General features: G+C 39.6%; 1 protein-coding gene across 12 annotated transcripts in view; it reads right to left on the reverse strand.

The window, feature by feature from the left end:
- The window catches only part of RAD51B (RAD51 paralog B), a 407,321-nt gene that overhangs the window by 193,714 nt on the left and 186,612 nt on the right, over positions 1 to 26,995 (reverse strand). For 6 of the 12 annotated variants that reach the window (XM_066188243.1, XM_066188244.1, XM_066188251.1 and 3 more), the window contains exon 8: positions 17,864 to 17,960. In XM_066188243.1, the coding sequence (XP_066044340.1) occupies positions 17,864 to 17,960 (97 nt within the window). Of the gene's footprint in view, positions 1 to 6,443; positions 7,602 to 11,314; positions 11,379 to 17,863; positions 17,961 to 26,995 lie in introns of those variants that run through there. The other 6 variants (XM_066188247.1, XM_066188246.1, XM_066188248.1 and 3 more) reach the window with 3 other exon arrangements.

Genomic DNA, 26,995 nt, shown 5'->3' on the forward strand with positions numbered 1-26,995 from the left:
AGCATTCTTGTATGCACTATTACTTCAAATAACTTGGACATTTTGGGGAACATGGACACCCATTTTATTGACTGGTTTTAGTCACATGCATTTACAACCGTCTTCAGTACAGACTGAAACTTTCATTTTAGGGCAACAGACTGTATCTTGAAATGAACACAGTCAAGAGGAGTTTAGCACACAGATCTACTCTGTTCCACTATGGTCCATCAGGTATTTATCTGTGAAGATCAAGGGCCAAAGGCCAGAGTTTAAGAACTCTGTTACATTATCTTTTGTTTCATTTTGCAACATTGGTTGCACAAGCATGAAAGTATAAACAGCATGATGCTTCCTTATCAGTGACCTGTCTCCTCCAAGATTTATCCAGAAGCCAGAAGTAGGTTCCCCATCATCATCACTGACTGACTTTGCAGATACTGGATTACCCTATCAGTAAGCCTTCTGAGAGAAAGGCTGAACAGGGAGCAAAAGCCTCTGCTTACATACACATTCTTTCTTCACTAACAAGGAAATAAACTAATGTAAGTATCAAGATTGCTTGCTACAAACACACCCTTGCACACATACACGTATGTGTCTATATATATATATACACACACACACACGTTTCATTCACAGAGCCTTAAGCCTAGAACCACAGGGAACCTGCTGGTGGAAAGTGCTAGTAAGAGATGGTCAGAAAATCAGGTCTATTTGCCAGCTTATGGCTGCAATTTCTCCAAGCTTTTTGTGCCCAAGTGCTTAAAGTTCAAAAAACTGTGGTCTATCGACTGTAGTTGGAATTTCTCACTCAGTCTTTGGCCATGGAGTGAAATACAGGGCTTATTATTGGGTCATTAGTTTGGCCTAAGTCAAGAAACTGACTGGCTGTAGGAGAAATGTTTCACCTTTAGGTCACTGGTTTGTATCCAGTACAGGTCAGTAGTAGCTGAAAGTCATAACCATCAGACAGTTGTTTACAGTCTGATGCAAAATTAATTTGCCAACTTGCCAGTTTCACTGCATACTGCAGGATCTACATCATCAACGACCTTCACAGCAACTTAAGACATTCAGGAAAAGACTAAATGAGAGCCTGAGCTTCTATGCTGAGTGATGGGACGGGGAGTCTCCAGATCAAAGCTGAAATACACTGATAAGCAGTAGAACAGCTTGTGTCACCACTGCTTGTGTTCAGCTGTCCAAGGACAAGAGGAAAGAGACTATGGTTTGCAGAGAGTTCAGCTTAGTGCCTAAAGTAATACTAAAATCTATTAAAAAGTACAGCCTGTTTTTAGCAAATATTTTCCTAACTACAGATGTAAGTAGAAGGCACAGTTGTTTCTGCCAATACCCTGAAAGCACCAAAATTCTTTTCATCTAGCCTATATTAGGTGCTAGGAAAATGTTAATGTTGACCATAAGGTGTGATTTAAAAGAATCTCTTTAAACACACCTTGGTTACATCTGGTTAGTTACAGTAAGTTCATCAGCGATGTTATGCCCAGTTACTTTTTCAAGGAATGTCAACATTTGAGGGCTGTAACTTACTGGCAGTTTAGTGTTATCCTGGGATTAATATGAGAGAAGAGAAGTGGGCTGTGAGTTACAAGGGGATGTGTACTGCAAGAGATTTGGCAGGCCAGAGCTCTCATTAGGCCAAAATTAGGGATGTCCTAGGTCTGTATGTATGCTATTAACCACTACCTGGGGCTTACCAACAAAAGTGAGTTTTCCACTAAAAAATTCATTGCTCATTTCAAGAGGAAAAGAATGATCCTATTTGTAGAGTTCAGATTTGGGGAAAAAAAAACCACCAGAACTTTTACAAATTCTCTTCAAAATGTTGTAAAATCAGACAGAAGGCTTCAGAAGAGAAAATGTTTTTCTACTCCTGCCTTCAAGCAGCACCATTCCATCTCAAAATTTATTAAGTATTTACTAGCCTGAGTTGACAGAAAAGATAATCTTCAAGCCATCGGCACATTTAACAGCATCAAAGTAAGTAGATTTATAATTACGAAATTAGCCATTAGGAGAATTAAGATCCCTGTCTTTTGAAAGAGTCCCAGTGAACAGATCCAATATATATTTGAGATTCGTCAAAATGTGTAGCCTTGTGTATAAATTGATAAAGAGGTATAACAAACATAGCACAAAAAAGAAGAGCGTATATAGAAAATTATAGTAATAAAGAAACGTACAGAACAGACAAAAATGTAGCATCATAAGCTCCAAGAATATTTCCAGCTGGACGAGACATCAGGTCTCTCATCCTACCTCCTGTATCTGGGACAACTATCTCAGACCAACTTACTCAGGCCTTTCCCCATCCAGATTTTGAAAACCACTAATGATACAGACAGTACAGCTACTCTGTGCAGTCTGTATTGTTCAGAGTGTAAATGGAAAGAAACAAACAGGCAGTCCAAAATATGCAGAAGGAAACATAAAAGAACCTCAAAGTGATACCAGGACAGCCACAGAAAGGAAAAAAAAAGGTAAGGGAAGAAAGTACAGTTAGTTTAAAAATAAGAAAACAAGTACAGAAGAACATTTTTAGTACTTCAATTTATCCAGAAGCCCAATGTGAAGGGTCTGATTCTTTAATCCTTGATTTTGTAAAATAAAACAACAATCCAAAACCAAACAAAACTGGGAAATCTTTATGCCCTTTAAGCATAGACTCCAGAAGCTGAGGTACCTCAAATCACCAGCTGCTTTCAAACAGGCAGGCTGCAGCAATCCTGCTGAGCTGTGTTTGACACATGTCTGCCAAAACTTTGAGGATAAACAATAAATGACACTATTTTGTATATTGAGCTTTGTAGTTCCATCAGATACACAGCCAATCACAAGCCCTCCAACTAAACACATCGACTATATGGCTGTTTTAATGTTTCCCATTTCAAGGAACTGGGAAATGGCAGGAAAGCATGGCAGAGCCATTTTTAGGGCTGGTGAATTGAGAGATTTAGATAAACATTTTAAGTTTTGTTTCCTGGCCTATTTGTTCTGTTACCACAATTCTGATGACAGCACCTTCAAGCACAGGACAGCTTTAATGTTGTTGGAAATAGGAAGAGGAAGAATACTTGCTATCAGCTCTGCTGCCACTACATGATCAAGCCAGATGAAGACAAAAATGGAAGAAAAAATTTATCAGCACTTGGAGCTGATTATAACGAGACACTCAGGACTACTAAAGCTCAGACACTGAAGGCCCAAGGCCCTGGCTGGAAGAGTTTGTACTGACCACAACGAGCCAGGGTTCTATGAGACTAAGGGGTAAAAAATATTTTCCATTCAGACCCTCCTACCTTTTTGAATTGATGTGACTTGGTATCACTAGGTCTTGATGTCTTGATTTATTGTTTGAAAGACCTGTGTGTCAATAAGAGTGTGACTGCCTCAATAATTGAATCAATATGGAATTGTGTCCCGGGAGATAGAGAGGAGACTGGAAAGGCTGCAGAGGCAGCCAATGAGACAAATAAAAGGCTTTCTTCTGAGGTTAACTATGAGGGAGTGCATGCCATGTAATGTTTTGATGATCGCCATGCTCGTTCCACAACAGACAGCCCCCTGAGATAACATTAAAATCTATACCTGTCCTCTTCTTAAGGTTCAGACAATAATACCAAAGGCAGCAAGATTATTTTGGCTTTCAAAGTAAGTAATCAGGTGATGACAGGAAGCCACATCTGAGCGTCTGAACTAAGAAAACCCCACAGAGCTTCAAGCGCCCATGACGCAGTCTTTTCCAATTAAGTGTAAATAGGACATGTCACCTCACCCAACACCCCGGACCACAATGTTTTGAAGGTAGCAAAGGAGGAAACCGCACTGCAAAGAGGAAGCAACAAATGCAGTTTTAAAAAGCTCGCAGGTTTAAACCAACTCTATCATAACCAGAAACAGCTATTAAATTCTGAAATAATAACACATCATTAGCAATTGAACTGCTGGAACTGGACAGCAATCTCTCAAACATTTTCAATGGCACCATTGAGTGTAGGAATTGCTCACCACTATATGCAAGGCAACCACTGGCAAGGTATTGTTTATCAGAGCGATTAGAATATGGCACACCACTACCACAGGTACCTGTGCAAAATGCAAAATAAAGCCACGTAATTTCATCTGGAACTAAGAAGTGGGGCTGACTGGGAAACAGTTTTGTTTTTGCTTTATTCTTCACTGGTTTAGCAAAAGTAAAACCTTGCAAAACAACATATTTTTAGTTTCAAGGGTGCAAGAATGGTGAGAGAGAAAAAAAAGAAGAAACATCCAGACAATAACCCAGATGTTATTTTGTGTAACATGTCTCTAGTTATGATCAAGAACCTCTGCTCTGCCTCCTTTTTGTCTTCAAGATTTTTATTTTACCAGCAAAAACACATTACCACAGAACATGCTACTTCTGATAAAACACATTTTTGTTTTCATTCATATCACAGTTGTCACAAAAATTTTCAGCACAATCAAAATAAGTACTTTATTGTGTTGAAATCTGCTGAAAATCCACTGCTTTACAGACACAGAAAGTTGCAATAATTACTATATTTATTTGTTTAAAATGCTTTTGATTCAAAACTGCACTGCACCAAAATGCAGGTGACCTTCTACCACCTTAGAAAGAGCCACCAAATCCTGGGTTGAAGCCATAATAAAGTCAATGTTGCCCTATATGGCATGGGCACATATTGCATACCACTGAACCTGTCTTCAATTACTATTCAGCCTACAGGAAACCTTATTAGAACAAGAGAGGAAAACAAGGTATCCCTAAGGAAAATCCACAGCCCATTAAAATAAGTTTTCCAAGTCCTTTACACTGTCAGAATGGCACTAAGGTGATAGAACCTCCTCTCAGTCATAGGATCTTCTCATCCAGGCACTTCATTTTAACAGAAGGCAGGTTCACCTCAGGTTATAGCTACACTGTGTGTGGTAAATACTAGAAAGATGATGCTGTGCTGAACTCTCTGCCTCTGTGACTCATCTGCTGCTGGAACCCTCTGGATCCCAACAGCTCATTTCATGCTAGCTCACATGACCATCACAGCTTTGACTAAGAAGCAGATGCACCCTCAGGAAAAGCAGAACTGGGCAATTTTGGATGGTAAGCCAAGACAAGGACTTGGCCATAAGCCATTAAGGACTTGACATGTTGATCCCATGCTGTTCAGAGTACCTTACACTAACCTGGAGGAAAATAATGTCACCAGTCTTTTGCTAGTTTGCATGACTCTGGTGCACAGTTAAAGGAACAAACTAAAGGCTCCATGGGGTTTTTGGCATTTTTAGCTGAACCCACTGTGAACCTTTCCTCTTGAGATTCAGACTCAGTCACTGACAGGGACTCTATTAGCATGAAGGCACTGAAGTTTGTCCTAAACTTCATTCCTAGAAAACATTAACAAGAAAAGATTTACAGACTTCTAAAGCCCAAAAAACCCCTGCAGGCCCATCTTCTTAGTCACTCATCCTTCAGTAAGTAGCAGTTTTCAGTGGGTAGCATAACTCTCAAACATGACAAGCCCTGTTTCAAGTCTTAAAACAAAACATCAACTTTATCAGATTGAAGTTAAAACAGAGGGGACAGCAAGGGAAAAGCAAGTTGGATGGTATTTATGAAAGATCATTCAGCAGCAGATGCTGATGATGTCTGGACCCAAGAATCCGGTACTTGAGGCAAATGTTTACTGCCACTGAGATGTGACTGTAGGCCAAAGGGAGACAAAATGTCGTATTTCATAGCATAAACAACAGTAAATGAAAGACATGGCAGCTCAGGCTTCAGCACAAATGAGCTTGTCAAATCCCATCAGCTAGAATTTGAGCTGTTACCCTGTTGAAATGCCTACTGTTGTTTCTCGTGATCAAGTTTTACCTGAGCTCAGTAACCACAGGTCAGGCAACAGGCATTACAGCTTATTAATAAACCCTCCTACTGATCTTTGGAAGTGGTCTGCATTGCCTGACTCACACAAAAACACACAAGGGAAAACATTTCATATTTTTTGTTTAAGAAGCAAGTCCCCATTAGCGAGTAATTCGGCACAGCAGTGTCAGACAACCAAAAGGGTTGGTGTTGATCCCCCTCTAACTGCATCCTTGTTCTGTTCCAAACTCGCCTGCTCTGGTTCCCTGTGAGAATGTCCTTTCTCTGGCTGTGGCTTGATGACCAGCAATTGGCTTAGCATCTTCTGCCTTCAGGATGGCTTTGAGCACTACTGGACAGCAGGGAGCTAGCTAGCACCAAAAATTCTGGTTTAATTTCTTATAAAAGTTCTCTAGTTGGTGCACATCAAAAGCATCCCATGTCATGAACGAACATGCAGCAAGCAAAGACCATTGAGGGCTTATTTCAAAATCTGAGTGAAAAGCCCAAAGGTCCAAAATGAATCCTACTGGAGGAGCTGGTTGAACATGGGAGTTTTTTCATGCTTTCAGTTTACTTGAAAAAATACAAGACCTCCCAAACAGTATACACACTCAGAATGTCTTAGAGCCAAAAGCTTCAAACACTTTAAACAGAATTCCGTATTCAGATTGCTTATAATAAATTTTAATTATGCACCATCCTGCATATTTTACAGTTCTTCCTTAGACCCAAATTACAAAATCCAGCCTTCTAAGCAAAACCAATAAACAATGAAATTTGACAAGTCAAAAATCTACTATTTAAAAAAAAGAATGAAAATTGACAGATAAGCAAGGGAAGCAAAAAAATGGATGGAATCAGATATTTTAAGAACTCAAGAATTTATTTATTTTGTGTGTAAGACATCAAAAATTTTTCCCCACTCCTTCAAAGCTACAGGAGCATAGCTGTTGAAGCCTGAAATTGTAGTTCCATACCCTTTTGCTTTTAAATTAAACAAATGATCTCAGTTTTTGGAGCAGTTTTTGACTCCAGGGAAACGATGCCATTAAGAGAGTGCCAGAAACACATCTAACTTATGCGTGTCCCAAGAACAGCTCAAAAGAGGGCAGACATACCACATATAGATTTCAAGGAAATCGCTGAAAAGCCACAGAGCTTCAACAGAATGTGATATGTGAAACACAGCATATGAAAGACTCACTATCAAAAGGGTAAATTCAGTTTGGGAGATATTAATCTGATTACCTAAGAGGTACTATGAATTGGATATGCTCCTCTGTGCAACAAATCCAACCTGGACAGATGGAGGAGACTTTATGCTCCATTTTCTGATGTATAATTAGCATTTAAGGCATGATCAAGTTACAGACGCTAAGTTCCAAACAATTTTTTCTTTTTTACAGTACATGTGCAGTGATCAGTAACATCAGATTTTCTGACCATTTACTTGAGTGGCTTACACAGTCCAAACCTTGACTTCGCTGTTCTCATTTTCAGTGTAATGCTTTCTACGCACCCGCCTGACAGAAAATCGGTCCAGCAACATCCTTAAACAAAGCACTCCACACAGAGCTCTGAAATTAGACTTGTGCAGGCTGGATTCCAGGCTAATTTTATGCAATGCAGATTTTAATCCAAATGATAGGCAATTTTAATATTCTTCTGCACCATATCCTCCTCTTTCCTTCTCACCATCCTTGGCAATTTTCAGGATCTGTTGACAAAACTGTAAGTAAAAATAAATCACCTGTTGCGGGTTCCTCCCCTTGCTGGATTTACAGAACATTGCCACTGTCAAAGCTCCACGCCTATAAATTACCAAGTCACTGGCCTAGGACTATCAGTTGGCTATTAAAACATCAGTATTTTCCATTACAGTAATGAATGTTTTCAAAAGAACAAATTGAAATCTATTTTTTTTATTTTGTTTATAATCTCCGCTTCAAATTGCAGCAGAATAAGACTTATAATTCATATGTCTAATTAGGATATCTGTAACTTGTCATTTTATGCTAGAAAGGCTTTTGCATGGCTTATCAAGCCCTTAGCCTTTGCAGGCTACACCAGCTATCACACAAGGCTACCTTCTGTTCATTTCTCCATCAGCATCCTGCACCCATGAGACTGTGCTCATATGCACAGATATATGAATAACAGAATCCGTTTCATAAAATATAGGGGAAGGCTTAGCCCATCTCCACTAGCACTGCCCTATATAGCTTTTAATTACTTTCAACGTGATGTTTAATTATTTCAGCAGAGAGAGACACCAACCCTTCCGTTAAGGCAAGGAGTACTCAGGGAGAGCCGTTTTGGGAAGGGTGGCTTGTGGCAGGAGTTGCAGCTGGTGCCCATCCAGCAGCCGAGGCCGAGTCAGCCGCGCCACGAGGGCGCCGGGGCTCGCTGCCAGCCAACTGACGGGGAAGTAAGACAGAGAGGCGAGTCCGTGAAGAAAGACTGTGGCAGCGTGGGAGGACTATGACCTTTTGATCTCTGAGATGTTCCTGATGTACCAAAGTGACATGTCAGCTCTAATAAGCTGCACTCTCAGACTGGTGGCAGAGGCCTACAAATTACTGTGAGATCTGAAGGCATTTGTTGTGATGATCCTGGCCTAGATGGGGCATATCAGCGCCCCCCCCAGCAGGACTATATGACAGTCAACCCCAACAATTCCCAACCCAGGGGTTGTGACCTCCAGCAGGGTCACAGCCACACAGAGTGGGGTCGCAAGCCTGACAGAGATGTGATTGTTTATGTTAGTCTTCAGGGTCACAAGCTTGGCTGGGGTGAGTTCACCACCAAAAACAGAGGCACAAACCCAAACCATTTGGGAACAGCTGGCCTAACAGATTTTGCGCTCAGAAACAACTTCCGGATATTCAGCTAAAACATGCCCAAACTACTGCCTTGCATATCCATGTGCCAGCCTGAAACAAGAGCTCCCCTGCCAGGTATCAGACTGGCTCAAATTACTCCTGAAGAATCATGGCTGCATACTCAGTAGTAGCATCTGGTTTGCCTTCTTTGTGACAAATTTTCCATTGTTAACAGTGCAGCTATTCATTCTTGAGACACTGTCTTTTCGACCCTTCCTGCCGCTAGTTAGGCATCAGCTCATGCAGGAATATTCTGTAGGTTGCCTGAGGGACTGGAGCAACAGCAGAGCATTTTAGGAGAGCAGAAAATAGTAAAAAACATAGCCTTTCTTTAGTTAAGCTCTGGGAATTTCCTCTTTCTACCATTTCTTCACCCATCTTTCTGTACTGGACTGTGACCACTTGGGCTGCTCTCCTCTGAACACTTCTTTTGTTTTTATTTTTTAGTGTAACTGATACCATGAGAAGACTAGCAGAGTCCAGACTAGATTAATTTTGTTCACGTGAAGCATGCAAAATCTGCTCATGCTCTCTGTTTCAATTAAATTAAGAAATAATGCACCGACCATATACTGTCTTTTATTGTTATGTTATATTTGGGTTTCAGTGTAATATTTTTGGAGCAAACTGTCACTGGGAAGAAGTTCATTCACATTACACAGCACCCAGCTTCAACCTCCAAAAAAGGCTGACAGGTTATAAACGTCCATCATTTAAGACAATAAATCATTATTGCAATAATAAAGCAGGAAATAGACACAAATTAAGCAGAAACACCAATGTGCTCTTTTTATGATTAAGGGGAATCATCAATCATAGAAACTGCCTGAGATTAACAAGGAGCCACTTTTTTCAAACATCCTGCAGTAAACCCGGAGGAAACCCAGCTGGAACTGCAACTAGAATATAGGCATGAGACTCTAAAATTATCCTCTGTCCCCTCACCCTCGCCTTCCTTTTTGGTATAGCATTTGCACCTCAGGTCCCTCTTAACCGCTTCAAGTTCTGCAGGTGAGCCATATGTTTGATACAATGCCACAAGCCAAATGTAATTACCATAGTGATGTTTTCCTGTGTACCAAAATCCTTCTGGCCCCTTCCAGCTCCATCAGAAGAAAGATCCAGTAATGGTACTGTAAAACTCCAGAAGAAAGGGACTGCATACCACTGATTGCTAAATATTTTTTTCCCAGCCTTTGTACAGATTTAAGGATAACCCACAGTGAGTTAAGACAGAATTTAATTTAATTTAATCGTGTAAAGGGGCAAGTGGTGTTCAGCTTTTTTTTACCCTTGAATTCCATTTTTTATGATGCAATTTTTGAAAGATAAATTCCACCAACACTGAGGTGCAGCGTGTAGGGCTGCAGAAGGAATTTGAACCCAGCCGGGCCTCATGTTTCTGATTTAAACCACTGATTTGCAGGACCACAGTAAAAAGTTCTATATTCACCTACACTGAAATATAAGTTAATCTTACTTTTAAACATTTTTAGGGCATAAGGAAATGACCAACTGCAAATTCTTACAAAACTTTACAGCTACATGCCATCAACTGAAACTCAGCGACTGACCCATGCATGCTCTCAAGCTTAATGTAGTTACAGGAATACATGAAGAAGCTGATGTGTGCAGCAGGATTCATAGAAACCCATTCTACTTTGCACTGGAAGGTGTAGCACGCACTCAGTTGCACTTTTTCTCAGTGGAGGTAAGATATTTAGCAGCTGAGAGGCAGCAACTTCTAACCACTCAATTATGACTGCAATCACTTCTGTTACTGTACTTCTCATTATACAGACAAATGATTCCCAGCAAATGTACCTGACGGGTTTTTGGATTACAAATCATTGATTAATGATTGTAAGTCACATCACATCTTCAGAAAGAAACCACAACAAAGCAGTAAAACATTGCACGCTCTCATCGTGGCAATTAGGATATAAGGAATGGAGATTCTCTTAAACTGATATATAGAGGTCTTTGAATGCGACTGCTGACAGTTTTCAACATTTCTATAGTCTAGATCAAGTGATTATGCATTTGTCATTCAACTTGGAACTTCCACAGGCACGTACAGTTTCTGCAACACTGTTCTACCAACAGATTTATCTTTTGATTAAAAAGCCGTTAAAATTTGGCTGGATGTTATTATGTCACTACTTCCCACTTGGTGAAATATAGCACCAAAATAAGTACAGGCAAACATGACAACTGTTATCATGCAATCTAACTGCTCCATACACCACCACAACCCTGCCTCCTGCAGAAACAATCAGGGTATCATTTCCCCTAATGGTTAATATCATTTGTTCCAGGCACAGTAATGATGGTGCACTTCCTTGTGCTGTTCTCTACAACCAGAAGGGCTTTTTTCCTTCCACTGAAGCACAAGAGTGCAGACCACGTCCACTACTATTTAGAGCACAGAGTTACAAGAAATGTGAATATAGAGCAAACACAAGAATTAAATCCTATTTTGAGAAGGCTTGTTTTCCTCTAAAACATGTATTAAGGAGTTTTATCAAGGTTGCTCCTTTTTTTGGTGCCCTCTGTTTACCTGTCCTGAAGTGGATGTAGTATGTTGTCTTCCAGCAGGTTGAGGATCATGAGCTCCTTCTCACCTTTGAGATTATGTTAAGGCTAACAATCTTCCATGAAAACTGGAGAAGTAACTCAAAGATAGAACAGACTGAAGGAATAAAAAGCTTTTGACAGAATTGTTACCTATTGAAGAGGATAACAGGGTCTCTGCTGGAGCAGATTCTTAAAATGCAACTGAGACATGAAGTCCAGCAGCAAAATAAAGAATTAAAAACCAACAACTCCACCCGTTTCATTACTAAGCTCACATGAACCAGAACAAGTGACTTAAGCAACTCTATCAACTCTGACACTAAAGTCAGAGATGCACAAGGCTCAGACCTGGAGGCAAAATCCTGTGGCTCACTGAGCTCTCTTGTCCCATCATGGAAGGGTTCCTGATATTGGGCCTAAATACTGATCAAATCATCAGATGAGAATAATAATTCATAACAAAGCAAACACAGAGGCAAATCTCACTATGCTTCCCTTATCATCATGCCTGTAGCAAAATCATGCAGCAAAAGCTATACTCTGTAGCACTTCCCTATCTCCGTAAGCCACAAACCAAGAAGAAAATTGCATTAGAGAATCACAGAATCACAGAATGGTTAAGGCTGGAAGGGTCCACAGTGGGTCATCTGGTCCCACCTCCCTGCTCAAGCAGGGTCATGTTAGAGCACGTGGCACAGGATTGCATCCAGCTGCTTCTTGAATATCTCCAGTGAGGGAGACTCCATAACCTCTCTGAGCAATCTGTACCTGTGCTCAATCACTCAAACAGTAAAGAAGTTCTTCCTCATGTTCAGGTGGAACTTTCTGTGAATCAGTTTCTGCCCATCGCCTCTTGTCCTGTTACTTGGCACCACCAAGAAGACTCTGACTCCACTTTTGGGTATTCTCCCTTCAGATATTTATGTACACTGATACGGTCCCCTCTTTACCTTTACAGGAATGTGCTTTAATTTTTAGGTTTCACACCTGCACACCAGTCTCAGTTGGGAAATTTACTCCTCAGTATGCATAGACATGGCGTAATTGCTGGAATCCACCTTCCAAACAATCTGGAACTACCATCTGCATTATTTGTACTCACTGCCTTTTTGCGCATTTAAAATTTATTAAGTTTCACAGGGTCCATATAAGGGGTCACAGTCAAAAGATCTTTCTTACACCATGCCAGAAGGTTCTTGAGTTCCAACATGCTAATAACCTCCATACAGATTATACCATACTGGTAAAAAAAATAAAGGGGGTTTAGTAACTATTCTCAGATTCTTGTGTCTCAGAAAATCAGAATGAATTCATATTAAAATTATATGACATTAAATTATGAACTGTCCTATTCAAAAATGTATTATAATTAACTAACATACTGTTTCTATGATCCAATACAAACTAGCTGCTCTTTCAATCAAAATTGTGTGAACCAGACTGCAATCAGTTTACAGAGCAGTCAGCTAAAATACTAAAGGCCTAAAACACGCCAAACTGTTATGATATTTTCCAATGCGTTTAAATTCCTCTCATTCTGGAGAACTTCACAAGGACATGAACTATTCTGCATTAGCTTTAAAACTACACTGAGGAAGTGTTTTAGAAACTTGTTTAACAGCTGCTTGATTCATAAGCTCACGCTTCCTGCAAAACAGGTATGTTTATGCCTCACAGCATACACTTTTTTATTTTAATTAAGTCACCTGTGGGTCCAACCCTAAGCATTAAGTATACACATAAATCAATAAATAAACAAACCTAAACCAACCAACAGCCTCTGATCTCTGGGGGCTACTCAGTTCACCTGATAATTCCTTCCGTGTTTTCACTCCATTTGGCACCACGACTGAAAAAAGGAGATTTGAAAGGAGAGAAGTAATAAACCACAGAACTCATCTTACTGTGGTGAAGAGAAGGTCAATCCGTTATTTTCCCCATAGGAATATCTTGAAATATTTAGAAAAAAAAGTTGCAGAAAAAAAATAAAGCCCCAAATTTTTTAAAAAAGGTAAACTGACGCTGGAAGAATAAAACAATTTAACCATAATATGTCAAGGGGTCAAGGGCAAAGCACAGAAGAGAAGCTGAAGATTCCAGCTTCAAACCTTCTGCTCCTAAAGTGGGAAAATCCTGTGAGCGGGAGATATTGCGGTAGCTTAGTGTTCTCCAGTCTCCACAACACAAAAGCCTACTTCTGCTCAACAGCCTAAAGGACTTCAAGATCAGAGCAACAAAGATGAAAAGGTCAGATTAAACTCATTGCTCACACAGTGCACTAAAAATATACAATGCTATGACAAACCACTTGATGAACACAAATGGCAGAAGACTGAACAGTGGCTTCCCCAGATCTAGTGCAAGTTTGGAGACGATTTTAAACACAAAATAATTCTGACTTTTTCAAACAAATATTTGAAAGTACTAGCTGAGACTGAAGAAGCCCAAGACAGCATTCCTTTTCTTTGCTTGACACTTTGTGCAGGGTGGGAGGAGGATACAGTTCTAGTTCATACCAACACACCCCTGAATTTTTTTCCAAGAAAGATGAAGTTTGGCTTTGATGTCTGTGAGAGGAAGTTAGAGCTTGCAGATGGCAAATACATTAATAGCATAGGCATTGGTGGACTAGAAGGGACCTCAAGTAGGTCATCTTGTCCTATCTCTTTGCAGCACACAAATGAAACACAAATTTTCCTGTCCACCTACTGCTAAAATACACAAGCTTAGAACTAGTTTTTAAAGACGTTTTATATTAGGTAAAATTTAGTCATGTGAACTTCACAAAAATAGTACAGTCACAAACACAGACAACTTGTTTCAAAAGTCCATTAACAGTCATACAAAATATTTCTAGTCTTCACGAAGCCTAATTAATGCAGCTTGAAATTTTTTTTTAATAAGTTGCTATTTTAATTGGGTAAGAACTATTTTTTATATCAAAATGATAAAGCATTAGTTCTTAGGGTACTTCTGGGCTTGTCTGACCACCCCTGCAACGTAAAATAACTTTAGGCTTCTCCAAGTTGTCTTTGACTGGAAGAACTAAACAGAGGCTATTCCACAAAGCAAGGACAGAAGTGAAACAGCAATGTCCACCATCGTCCTCCAGACTATCCCCTCTGATGACACGGTTTGAGAGGTGGCTATGTAAAAATGGTGAGATTCCAAGAAAAAAATGAGTTCAGTTCCTAGGGAAGAAGTGACAGCATTACGTGTCTGAGGATTTTAGAGCTAGAGAAAAATATTATTAGTCCTAACTCCTTCAGTTGATAATCTGACAGGTATGTAAAGGCCAAATGAATGCAAGGACTCAGACTATAAGTAGAGAAACTTTGGTATTTTATTCATTAGTTTCATTTGTGGCAAACTATGCATTTTTTTGTCTATCTGGAAGCAGAAGTATGCATAGATCTGGAAATTTAGCTGGACATAACCATTTCCTACAAGAAATACCAACAGTTCATGAATTCTTACATTGCTACATAAGTGGTGGGATTTTACAGCCAGCACTGCTTTTATAAATCCATTAATGTTCTCAAAGAAATCTAACCTATCTTTAGGACACAAGTTTTCATGCACTAGATTACAACTTTACAGAAGACAAGCTCCGAGCCTGAAACAGCTTGACAATGTCCTCTCAGCTTGTTCATCAGATTAACTTTCTGTCATACATGAGATGAACAGCTTCCTTGGTTTCTTGCCTAATCTAACACAAAACCCAAGCAATTCTCTTCTCAAGCACAATCAGAAGCAAAAACAAAGGACACTATAACATTCCACTTCTTTCTAATAGCACATTTAGTTTGAAATTTTCATTTCTGCCTCTATCTAAGAAAAATTACCCTTTTAGCAAACCATTTATAGTGAAGGGACTCTGATTTCAGATAGGATTAAAACAACATATTAGACATATACAAACCAAGCAGTCTGAGTTGCTTACAGGACTAATAATGTGTTATGGGTCCTTTCACATCCAGGTCATTGGTTCAAATTCAGCTCTAGTTGGTGACGAGTGACAAGGAACAATGAGGTAAGAACCCAGTCACAAATCTGGCCTCTTATCCCTGACTCTGCAACATATACTCTGTGCACTTGGGCTACTCACCCAACTACTCTTTCCTGTAAATTCTACAACTCTGCAATTTACTTTCCTGTAAATTCTCTTGTAAAAGAGTAGTAAGTATTAAAATTATCATGCTAACTCTAGAAGATGAATTAATTTAGGAGACTGAAAGTACAAAATATTATCAGAAGTTTATTGCTGCTTTCAGGCCGCTCAAGAGTTCACATCCAAATACATTAAGGGGGTACTTTCTCAGGACAGGTCAATGCCATGATGTTAAAAGAACCCACCAAAACACACTGGCCACACCTGTATCTTTTGATGGGATGATAAACATGGAAATCAGATGTTGAATGAGCCTGAAATTCCACATTTACTCACAGATAGACAGCAGGGGTCAAAAGTGATGAAAAATGGAAATCCAGAAGCAGTCATTTTACAAATAAGAAAGACATAAGGAGACAAGCACGTAGTGTGGAGATGTACTGTATTCTTCCACTACACAACACAGTAAGTAAATGCCATATCAATGTTAGTCAAGAAAGGAGGGAAGGGAGAAAAGGAAAGGAGTCAGCCCTACATCCTTGATAAAATTTGAATTTCCAGAGGAACCTGCACTGCTGATGTCTGTACTGTTCTTGTTCTGTGGCAAAACAAAAATTTCCATTTTCAGCAAGTGTGATGCTGGCACATTTTACTACTTCAGATCCTGAATTAAAAACAAGGAATGAGAGCAATAGAGGAATAAAACACAGAGCACCAATACATTTTAACTCATTCTTAAGTTAAAAGGTGAAAAGCTGTGTTGGTAGTTTAGACACAACATGATAGATTCACTAACAACCTGTAACTGCTAGAAAAATCAATATCTCTAGTGTAGTCCTGATTCTAGAATATTCTTGAATTACGGCTCATACACAGCACTAAGAATCTTTCATATGTACTGGGAAATTTAGAAACGTTTCAACCATTCCATGTGTTTTTGCCTAAGTGTCTTCAAATATTTTAACCGCAGGACAAAAACATGTTTTACTGAAAATATATTTTGTTATTACTCCCATTTCAGAGTCAGCTGTTCCTTTCTTTCCAGAGGAAGCACACCCATAGCAATTCTAAAGGATAAAGAGAAGCACAAGTGCTGTGATCAAGACAATTTAATAAGACAATGCACAATAACTTTGTGCCAAGAACGAAATCATAAAGGTGAAAAATTATGCCCTTATCTTCCAAATCTAGTTACCAAATTTCAAATCATTCTGCCAGAGGTAGGAAGCAGTATTTGAGCCATGTACTTCAGAGATACTTTGGCAATGGGTGGAGCCAATAAAAGCCACATGCACAACTCCAAAACTGTTTAATGGGCCGCGTTTTGCCAGATGCCTATGGACAAAATTATGAAGTGCTACTCCCTGACATTCTATTTAAATCTGCTTTCAACTTCTTTCTCTGGTCCACTTGAATGAGTTGCAGAAATAAGACCAGTTTTAACCACTGCTTAGTTATTTTTGCCACAGAGCTGTACTTGTGTTAAGTCAGACAAGCTTGAGACAACTGTGTGTGATCAACTAGAACACAAGGAAGATGATCAGAAGCACCAGAAAGTGCAGTAAGGAGACAAAGAGGGGAAATACCCATGTTATGCAAAGTGGAAAGTCTACATGCAATTATCATGCCTTCACAAGAAAGATGAGCATTGCTTTCGCATCATACATTTGGGTCTATCCATGAACTGAACACTAAATAACAAAGTTTCCTGTCCCTCACAAGGCTACTCTGACTATACTTGGCAAGTGGGGAAAAGCGAAATTATTATAATACTTTGTAAACCTTGATTCAGAATTATCTTTTCTTCTTCGCACACGAAGTCCTCACAACTACTCAAAAAAAGCGCTTTTCTCTAATTCTGTGCAGAAAACAGAAGCACGAAGATATAAGATAATATATGGCATCACAAAAATCCCCATATTACATCTGTACAACAGAGAGATGCAGTCTGAGGCACTGTACTTGAAAACCAAACAAGTGTAATTCAAGGAACAGGACTGAGGATCTGCTTTCCATCCTTTGTGACCAGTTGTCTCTCCTTGGAAACACTGATAACCATCAGATAAGATGAAATTTGCAGACTAGCCTCTGTATTTACTCTTGCAGCAGCTTTAGAGGACTGACAAAATAATGCTTTAAATGCATGTGAGTGACAGTACAATGCTGAGAAACTGACATGGCTCAAAATTTCATTCCCAGCCTTTAGAAAGTATCTGAACCTTTTAGCCACTCCACATACTTTCTTTTCAATTATAAATGGAGTTTTAGAGAAACTGAAAAATAATTTTGTTTCAAGACTGTGTTAGGTTAGACTTTATAATTTGACTCTCTCATCCCCCCATATTTCAACAGAAGACTGCAAGTTACAGTGTGGATTTATGTCCGTGTAGAGTTTCAGTTCTGATAGAAGGGATTTCTTACCTTCAGACAGGGACAAATCATCAGCTGGAGACACCAGGTCTGCTCGGAACCCAGGGCCACTGCTCAGTGATGTGGTAATCTGATTCGTCAAGATAACCTGCAAACAGACAAGGAGAGGGGGATGGGAAATGAATTTTTATATCTACTGGAAGGCAGAGAGAAGCCCAGGACTGGAATCCTCCAGGCACAGCATTGAGATGACGCTCTATTCAGTTCCTCAGAAAATTCAACACTCAGAACATTTTGAACTACCTGCAGAAACTGGAAGGGTCAATTACAAAAAGTGGTGGAAAAGGCATATTGTTAAAAAGATGAAATACTGAATAACAGCATGTTGATACATACAGGCACCTTAAATGAAACTGCTCTGAAGAGCTTCATCTTTTGCTCGTCTTTCATGAACAATTCGATGCTCCTTACAAAAACCCACCATTTTCTTCATAGGCAAATAGGAAATCTATTTTCCAAGTAATTTCCACACAATGTACACTTTCTTGCTTTGGCTGAAACACAGTGCCATGAAGGAAGGTGTGGTAGGGGTACATCCCCACTGATCTGAAGCACAAAAGTAATAAATGTGACAGGGCCATCTTTACAAAAGGGGATTTTTGAGTATTTTTCAGGATCACAAGAGTCTAATAAACAAGACTATAGTACCCACAGTGCTTTCCTCTGACAGCATAAGCAATAGTCATGCTTACAAGAGATGAACAATTTCTTGCACCTTTGAACACGTACTGCTTTTTAGTAACAGAAAACGTTAAGCAAATGCTGCAAACACCACAGAGAGAACACATCTATAGCCACAGTAATCTCATAATGCTTTGGATTTCTAAGCAGCTGCACTTCTTGCGATAACAGTTGGTCTCCACTTTGCTGACTGACATAAACTTCAAAAACTTTTTTTTTTAAAGAACAAAAATGATTCTTCTACTTGCACTGAGAACAGACAAACTCCTAACAAACTGTCCTTCAAATTAATGGCCTGTTTTCAGCTGTATTTGACATAGGAGAAAGGGAGGAAGGGATCCTACACAATACTTGGTGAATGCAGTTTCATGAAGCTACTGGAATAAACTAACAGATTACCATTGCTAAAAGGAAGAGGAATTTCTCTGCTCTTTTCTCCACTGCTTGTCCCTCCCTCTGATCATGGCTTCCTCCTGCTTTCTCACACTTTCAGCAGTAAGATATGACACGCTCTCCCCTTTTTTTCCCCATTATGAGATCCCACACAAGCTGTGTCAGATCAACAAGTTGTAACTGGAGTGGTGGTGCTGCAGGGTATTGTGTCTTCTTCAGGCAGCATGACATGAGGTGCCATCAGTGTGATGGAGTATGTGACCCCTACAAGACTCTACCTCCCTGCCCATGCCAGCCCACCCATCTCTGCACTCCAAACAGGCATGATGGTGCCTGAGAGCTTTATGGACTGTATCAACAGGACTAAGTTGAGAAGTGCATAAGTCAAATCTTTGCTTACTCAACAGGAGTTCAAGACCTTCAGAACTCCACAGTGATACCCCCTCATGCTCATCCCCTATTGACTACAAGCTCTGAACAAACTCGAGCTACATGTGATCACTCTGTACAGCTTAACCACAGGATGCACCCTTTTGGGAGTGGGCATTTATCATCACTGCAGTGAACATGGACGTGGTAGAGAACAGCCTTGCTTGGTCATACACCTCAGCTAAGGTACAGCTTGCAATACTGCTAACAAGAAACACACAAGAAACACATCACACCCCTCTGCTGTTTTCCCCAGAGCTGCTGTACACACTTATGAGCACCCAAAAGCAAAGGGTCTATTACACAGAACTCCTTACGGCCACTGATGGCTGACTTGTCCATGAGATTACAAAGATAATTCAATTTATTAATAAAGCAAAAAAAAAAAAAAAGGTCACTTTTCCTTTTTTTCTTGCTAGGATACTTATCTTCCATTTTAATGAGCTAGTTCATCCTTGTGATAGGATGGGCATCAAAACTGGTTCAAGGCAAATGAAAGGAGTAGGCAGCCAAGAGTCAGTAGGAATAAGGAAGGATAAGGAAGGATGTGAGACCTTTCCTTCTTGAAACCATTCTCACTTTGTTTCCATTTGTCACAAAAGCCACAGACTCAGGTATCCATAGTATCCAGTACTAGAAAATGTGCTGAAACAGAACACCCTAATAAACTTATACTCACATGTACTGGTGAGGTATGAAGTTTTCATTGGCACGCTTTGCAATGATCACATTATTAACAAGTATCAAGCTCTCTAAGTGATTCAGTCACCACAGACTCTTGCCAAGATAATCTTTGCGCTGTGCTGTCACGTATTTTATTATTTATGCACCACATTTTAAAGAAACGTTACCATGTTTGAGGAACATTTTTAATAGAAAAAAATACCTAAGCACACTATATTTCATATTGCTTTCCTTCAAAGGAAACTAACTTTGAAGGCTTCCAAAAAAAAATCAAAAAGAAAAATGAACAAGAAGAATAACGCAACTGCTTTTTCTTTTTAATCTTCCAGATTCCTCCTTAACCAGGAACTCCACAGCACTGTTAGCATCAGGACTGGAAATCTTCTTCACCATTTATGTTTAACTCAAGCTATGCCTCTGAACCTAGATTTCAGTTTCTGATGTATCCTTCAGTAACTATTCAATACTAATATCCTAGATTCCCTGCTATACTGTTTTAAAAATAATTTTAAAAAAGCAGAGTCCTACTCAAGAAAACGTTCCTCTCTGACTTGCTCTGAGGATGGGAATTAAGCATATTCTGAGTTCCATGACTTCACTGATGGTTACACATTTGTTTAAATACATATCTACATACTGTCTTGAATAAGCACACTCCCTCTGAGATGAAGCCATATGTATATACAGAATGCTTAATTTGGAATTAATTGAAAATTATTCCCCATTTCTACAAGCCTTTAGAACCAACATAGATGCAGTTCTCTCATAAGATGAGTTTAGCCACAAGGCTGTTAGCTAAGCACTAAATTTGGCATCAAATTCCCTGTCACGCTTCTGGAGCCTCACCTACTGCAAAATTCTTTCACCAGGTATAGGTACCAGATACTGGACATCATTACCAGCCAAGCACAGCTTCCTCTCAAGAGGTTCAAAGCCAGCCATATGCTTTTTAACTTCCAGCAGAACATGAAACAGTGAGAATATTGCTACATGGTATTTTGATGTTACCATACTGAATTACACAGTATCATATTTTAAAAACCAGCCAGTATTTTAGGAGGAGCTCCTACTTCCAACACCAACTAATGGAACAAAATATTTTCACTGCCACTAGGAGTCACAAAAAGCCATCATACCGCTCCACACACAACTGTGTCCTGACATGTGCAACAGACAAGGAAGTTTTGCTATTGCTTTTCAGTTCCTACTTTGAAATGAACAAAGGGTGTAGGGCTTCTTCAGTCAGCAACTGTGTCTGAATGGAAAACACTCTCCACTGCTAAAAGAGGGAAAAAAAGGTGAGCTAGACAGCTCAGTAACACTAGAAACATGCTTCAATGCAGTCTCCCATGGAGTTCAACAAACCACTGCCTTTAAGGTTTCGGCCTATTCCTTTGCAATTGGTTAAGAGAGCTATTTAACAAGTGAAAATTTACAGTCCTCAGCCTTCCAATTCTGACTGAATTACCAACTCTTTGGAAATTCACTCAGATTCAGATTTCAAAATCTTTTCTGGGAAAAAGTCTACCACTTAAAATACCATACAAATTATGGACCACACAATTTCCAAATCTTCTACTTCAATTTCTACTGCAGCATAGCTACCTCAGATTGTAAAATAACCCCATCCAACTATTAGAAGTGTTATGACAACAAGAAGAATTAGAAAACCCAGAGATAAACAGAAGAAGACAGTGGGAACACTACTTCAATTTCCTAATTTTAGACATGCTAAAAAACCCCATAACTTACTCCTCTGATTACTTTCTCACTTTTTCTAGGTGCCAATACCTGGAAAAAAATGGACACAAGAATTGCTCAAAAAACCCCCACCATACAGGTTCCAGACAGATCATTCTTAGTTCTAAGATTTAATCCAGAATTCAACAACAGTGTTAACATCCTATTAAAATCTTTATATGTTGTTGTGAAAACAGAGTCACCTTCAACTGCTGTGATTTCAGCAGATGCTAGTTTTTTGGAAGCATAATAGAAAAGGAAAAAAAAACCCAACTTATTTATTGTGCCTAAACTCACAACACTCCCATTTATTGGGAATAGCAAAGTTCCTGCATATGCAGAAAATCCCTGCAGGTCCTGGGAGAGAGTTGGCCTAAGAACTTTACACAGAAGAATAAGCAAACTATTTTTTGTTTGGTTATTTATACAGTACAATTTTTCAAGTACTCCTCCTGCCCTTCCTAGACCACACTGAAACTACTAAATTTGACTTTGTCATCCTTGTAAATCCAGTTGAGTAAATAAGCCATTTTCTGTAAACTTGTGGTCTCAGCCTTCTTGTTAGTTTATTGCAAAATTAAAGGGAGCACAGCACAGAACTATCAATCAGTAACCAGCAAAAGTATAAAGTCTTCTGGAATGTACCAAAAGGCAAAAAACCCACACTGTTTCATGAAATGGCTGCTTGTTAAAAGAATGAAGCAGAAATCCCCATTTTGCATGCAACACTATTTAGGAAAACTCTTATTAAAGGCTTCCTGTTGAGCTGGGAGAGTAAGCTCAGGAATACTTGCAATAATCCCAAATTACTCCACCCTTATTAGCCCACGAATTTTGTGGTTTTCACTGTGTTCAAGAAATGTCACTAGAGAGCACCAAGTACAAGTGACAAGTCAGTGGGACTGGGATGATGACTCTGCATGCTGGAGGAGAAGGAAAGGAAGTTCTACTGATGCCCAGCCAACCTTACTTCCAATCCCTGAGAAGGCATCTCTCTCCCCTTCCCTGAAGAACAGAACTTTTATTGAGTCATTCAAGCAATGGCTCAAAACAATAAAGGACAGCGCACCAAGCAATACCACAGTCAGATGGGGCTGGCAGCAACCCTGAAAACAGAAAAAAGGAATAGTGAGAAAAATGGGGTGAAAAATCATGCTTCAAACAGCTGTGAGAACCACAGCCTTCTCCTTGAAAACCCATTGAAGATCCTCATGACTGACATCAGCCTGCTCAAGGAAGAATCCTAAATTACCACCATCTGTGACAGTAACAGGGCATTTGTGATCTTCACCTAAGCTACACACTGAATTGTTTTTTTCTTCAAGTTCGGTTTTTTTGGGGAGATTTTCTTCAGCATCTGTGGCCATTTGCCACAAAATCTGCCAAAGGTTGTGCAAGACCTCAGCAGAACTTTTACTGAATATTCACATGGAAGAAAACATGCTTAAAACTGAGCGGTTTTGGTGCAATCATGGAGTTACAAACAGAAAAAGGAAAGGTCTGAATGCAATAATGAGAGCTCCTAACCAAAATATGAGTTTTCAAGAGAGAATGTCAAGTGCCCACAGCTACAGCAGCACTTGAAGCCAGCTACTGCTTCACAGGGCCTCACCGTGCAGGAGACTGGCTTTTAGGAAGAAAAGTCTCAGCACAGTTGAGACAGCTCTGGGCTCCAGGGCCAAATTTAACATATTTATATCACAACTATTATAATGACAGGAGATTAAATATATATAAATATCTTCATTCTTAGAAAATGCAGACTATTTTGGCTCACACAAACCAAATGTAAAAGAAAAAACCCAACAGTTTATCATCTCAAATCCAAGCAAATCACCACACCCACCCAATGCTTATCCCACTAGGTATTCTTCTACTCCTAAACTGAGCAGCCACCAGCCACAGCAGCTCAGTTTTCTGAGGGGAAGAATGTAAACTATGTCAAATACTCTATAAAGCCTGGGTATTACAAGTAAAAAGATTTCTAATACATGAAATTTCCATGGCCAAAGTCAAACACCACTTCTGGTGTTTAATCAAGGCCTAAGTAAAATACTCAAAAGTATTTTTACACATTTTACTAAAATGGTTGTAGCACAAATCTCCTTCACTGCAGGCACAAGAAATACACAAATGCCCACATTTAACAACTGTTGGTAACCCACACCAGCTGAAAGACAAACTAACCATTACCCATCTTGCCTATAATATGACAGAGGAGCAGGCTGGTAACTAGTGATACACAGGCTAGAGGGAAGCAGATAGAGATTCTCGGACATAGCATAGTAGCTACCCTGACTGAAGGCAAAGCCAAGAGCTGTTAGAATTCACATCTCAACCAACGTTACCAGAATTTGGCATAATTCCCTGAATAACAGATATATACACATAAACCACTGGAAGCCTACTGAGAACCACTTCCTAATCCCATACACAATGTATACTCCTGCAAGTTCTGGCCTTGCCTCACGGGAATTTCAACTGCACCTATTTTCATCAGAATCCAGGGGGAAAAAAGGCAATTAAACAGCACAGAAACAAGAAAGCACAGTTCTCTGGAAAACTCACTAACACCTTTTAAAAGATTAGAGATCTGTTGATCAGGACACGTTGTTGGCTAGCTACAACCTTTTGAGAGTTCTTAGGAGAGAGAGAACTTCCAGCTCTTGGTTTGCCAAGATATCTCTAATCAAAATTTCTCCTCTTTCATCCCTCAGTGAGACAATTCATAGCAGCAGAGGTGATTTCATAGTTATTGGATTTCATGAGGTATGAATAGGACTCGGAAGAAACCAAGGCATCTTTCAGAGACTAGCCACTGTATTTACATCGAACTTCTTCTGCTTAGCATAGGAAAAGTTCAAGGTTATGCAATTCTCTTCCATAAGACTTCTGAAGAAGTAAAGTGTCTATTCACATCTCTGCCAACTGCTTAAAAAGCATCACAATGAATTAAAGCTTCCACCATAAGAAAAAAAAGAGACAAAGCAAAACAAAAGCAAGCTGTTCTCAGGCAGCTACACGCCTTCAAGTTGAAACAGCTACCACCCAGCAATAGCCTGAGGTCTTTAGCCTTTCCTACTCAGTGAACAAGAAATGCAGCCAACACAAACGTAACCTTCAAAATCCACACCGCAGCACCCTTGTGCTGTGCTGCCCAGCAGAAGGGTTTGTGTGCCTGCAAGTCCTCCACATCCAGCAGCCTGCACAGCCCTGTTTGCAGAGACCTAAGTCCCCCGATGGCCACCCGCCCTCATCTCCTCCCAGGCATCCAGAGCTCCCTGTTAAGTTTCCAGCAGATCTTCCTCTCCTCCACCCTCCCCTCCAGCCCCTGCTTAACACTGGCTTTCTGAATAGAGCTTTCTCGTGTGTGTAGCTAGTGATGTACCACAGTAAGAGACTGCTCTGACACTGGCCAAGGCAACACAAAGTACCTCACAGGAAATCAGTATAATCCACCGGCAACTTTTAGAGCCAAAATCTGCTGTACTCTAAAAGCAGCGAGCACCTCTGCTTAAAATGGAGTTTTCTGATGAATTGTCTTGTAACAAAATAATTAAAATAAAATTACAAACTCACAGTTCACTCTTAGACTCTTTGCTGCTCTCTGCAACAGCACTTTTGGTTGGTTGAATTTGTTTTGAAGGACAGAGAAAAATCTGGGTTGCTTGGAACACCGGCAAAGTAGTACCACGTTTCAGTTCTGCACCGGCATGCTCCAGATTGAGAGGAGAGACATCTCCTACACTTTCAAAAGACTGAAAGAAAGAAAAAAATTATGCTCACTTTTTTCCCAATGAAAAACCTAGTTTAGTTTATTGGCACTACTTAGTTGTCATTGGCAGATCAAAACAGACTGAAGGCTCTTTCCTTTCACTTACTGTGTTCAGACCTTCTACCATGCATCTAACCCTGCTTCAACCAGCACTCCAAATTTACCTAGATCTACACAAATTCTCTGACATTAAATCTCAGTGCCTTCTGGTGGAATGAATGTATGGTTGCCCCTGTTGTAGAGACAGATGCACAGACACTAAACAAACTGACTAAAGGTACGACAAATGTTTACTACCATTCCTAAACCCTGATTTCAAGAACAGAGATAAAAGTTGGAAAGGCTCATACTCCCCTAAGCACTCTAGAACACCTCAGGTCTATCTAGTATGTACCCAGCAAATTATACCCATATAATTCTTTCCATATTTGGGGTTTAATCTTAGTTAGGTTTTTTAATACCTGTTTATACTTAGCTTTTTCCTAACAACTCAACAGGAATATGAAGTAATTAGAGAAATGTCTATTATTCATTACTAAACTAATGAAATGCTCCTAACAAGGTCTACTTAGGGCTCACGGCCTATTTCAAGTTGATAATTAGTGTACCAGCATTTTTATTTGATTTTGATGTTTTGACAAGCCCATCAGAAAGACCATTTATACTAATATACACATGCAGATCTGGAGAGATACAGCATATAAAGCACAACTTCATGTCATTAATTCCATTAATTCCTCAGATCCTTTCCAATTAGTTCCTTCAAGCCTTCAAGGCAGTGGGTCACAGGAGACTCACTGAATCTTGGATACAAACTGAATCAGCTCAATGGGCTACTGTAATTCAGAGTTTTGCTGAACAGTTTTAAAAACAGTTTCCCTAGCTCCACCTTATCCCACATCATGACCCCATGCCAACATTCTTAAAATGAGGACAGTGTTAGTTTAGACTGCTCCTTGGTATCTTGTGGAAGCAGCACAAAGCACTTCTAGGATGTGCTAGAATATCTGTTCCCCTTGTCCATTCATTAAACTTTACATGCAGGTAACTACTACCACCATCACATGGCTTACGTTTTTTTATACACAACATACTTTATCAGCACCACAGAAACAGCAAATCTTTTCTAGCCTTTGGTTACATTAGAGAACACAGAATGTTTTACACCATACCTGTTAGAAAAGTTTTCTTACTGTGCTGTGGCCTTTCACTGAACACATTTCAAGACACAGGATTTTTCTATTTGTCTATAATGGCTATGTTTAGACAACCACATATAACACTTAATAAAACAAACCCAGATATCTTTATTCGGCTATTTGGGTACTCTAGAATATTTACAGCTGTTACCAGAACAACAAAACTTTTGAGACTTGATGTCAGGTGAATAAAAACAGGCTGTGGCACTTTCAGTGATCTTA

This window comes from Chamaea fasciata, unplaced genomic scaffold, assembly GCF_029207755.1.
Source record: "Chamaea fasciata isolate MVZ Bird 193981 ecotype frontalis unplaced genomic scaffold, bChaFas1.0.hap1 SCAF_7, whole genome shotgun sequence".
NCBI lineage: Eukaryota > Metazoa > Chordata > Aves > Passeriformes > Sylviidae > Chamaea > Chamaea fasciata.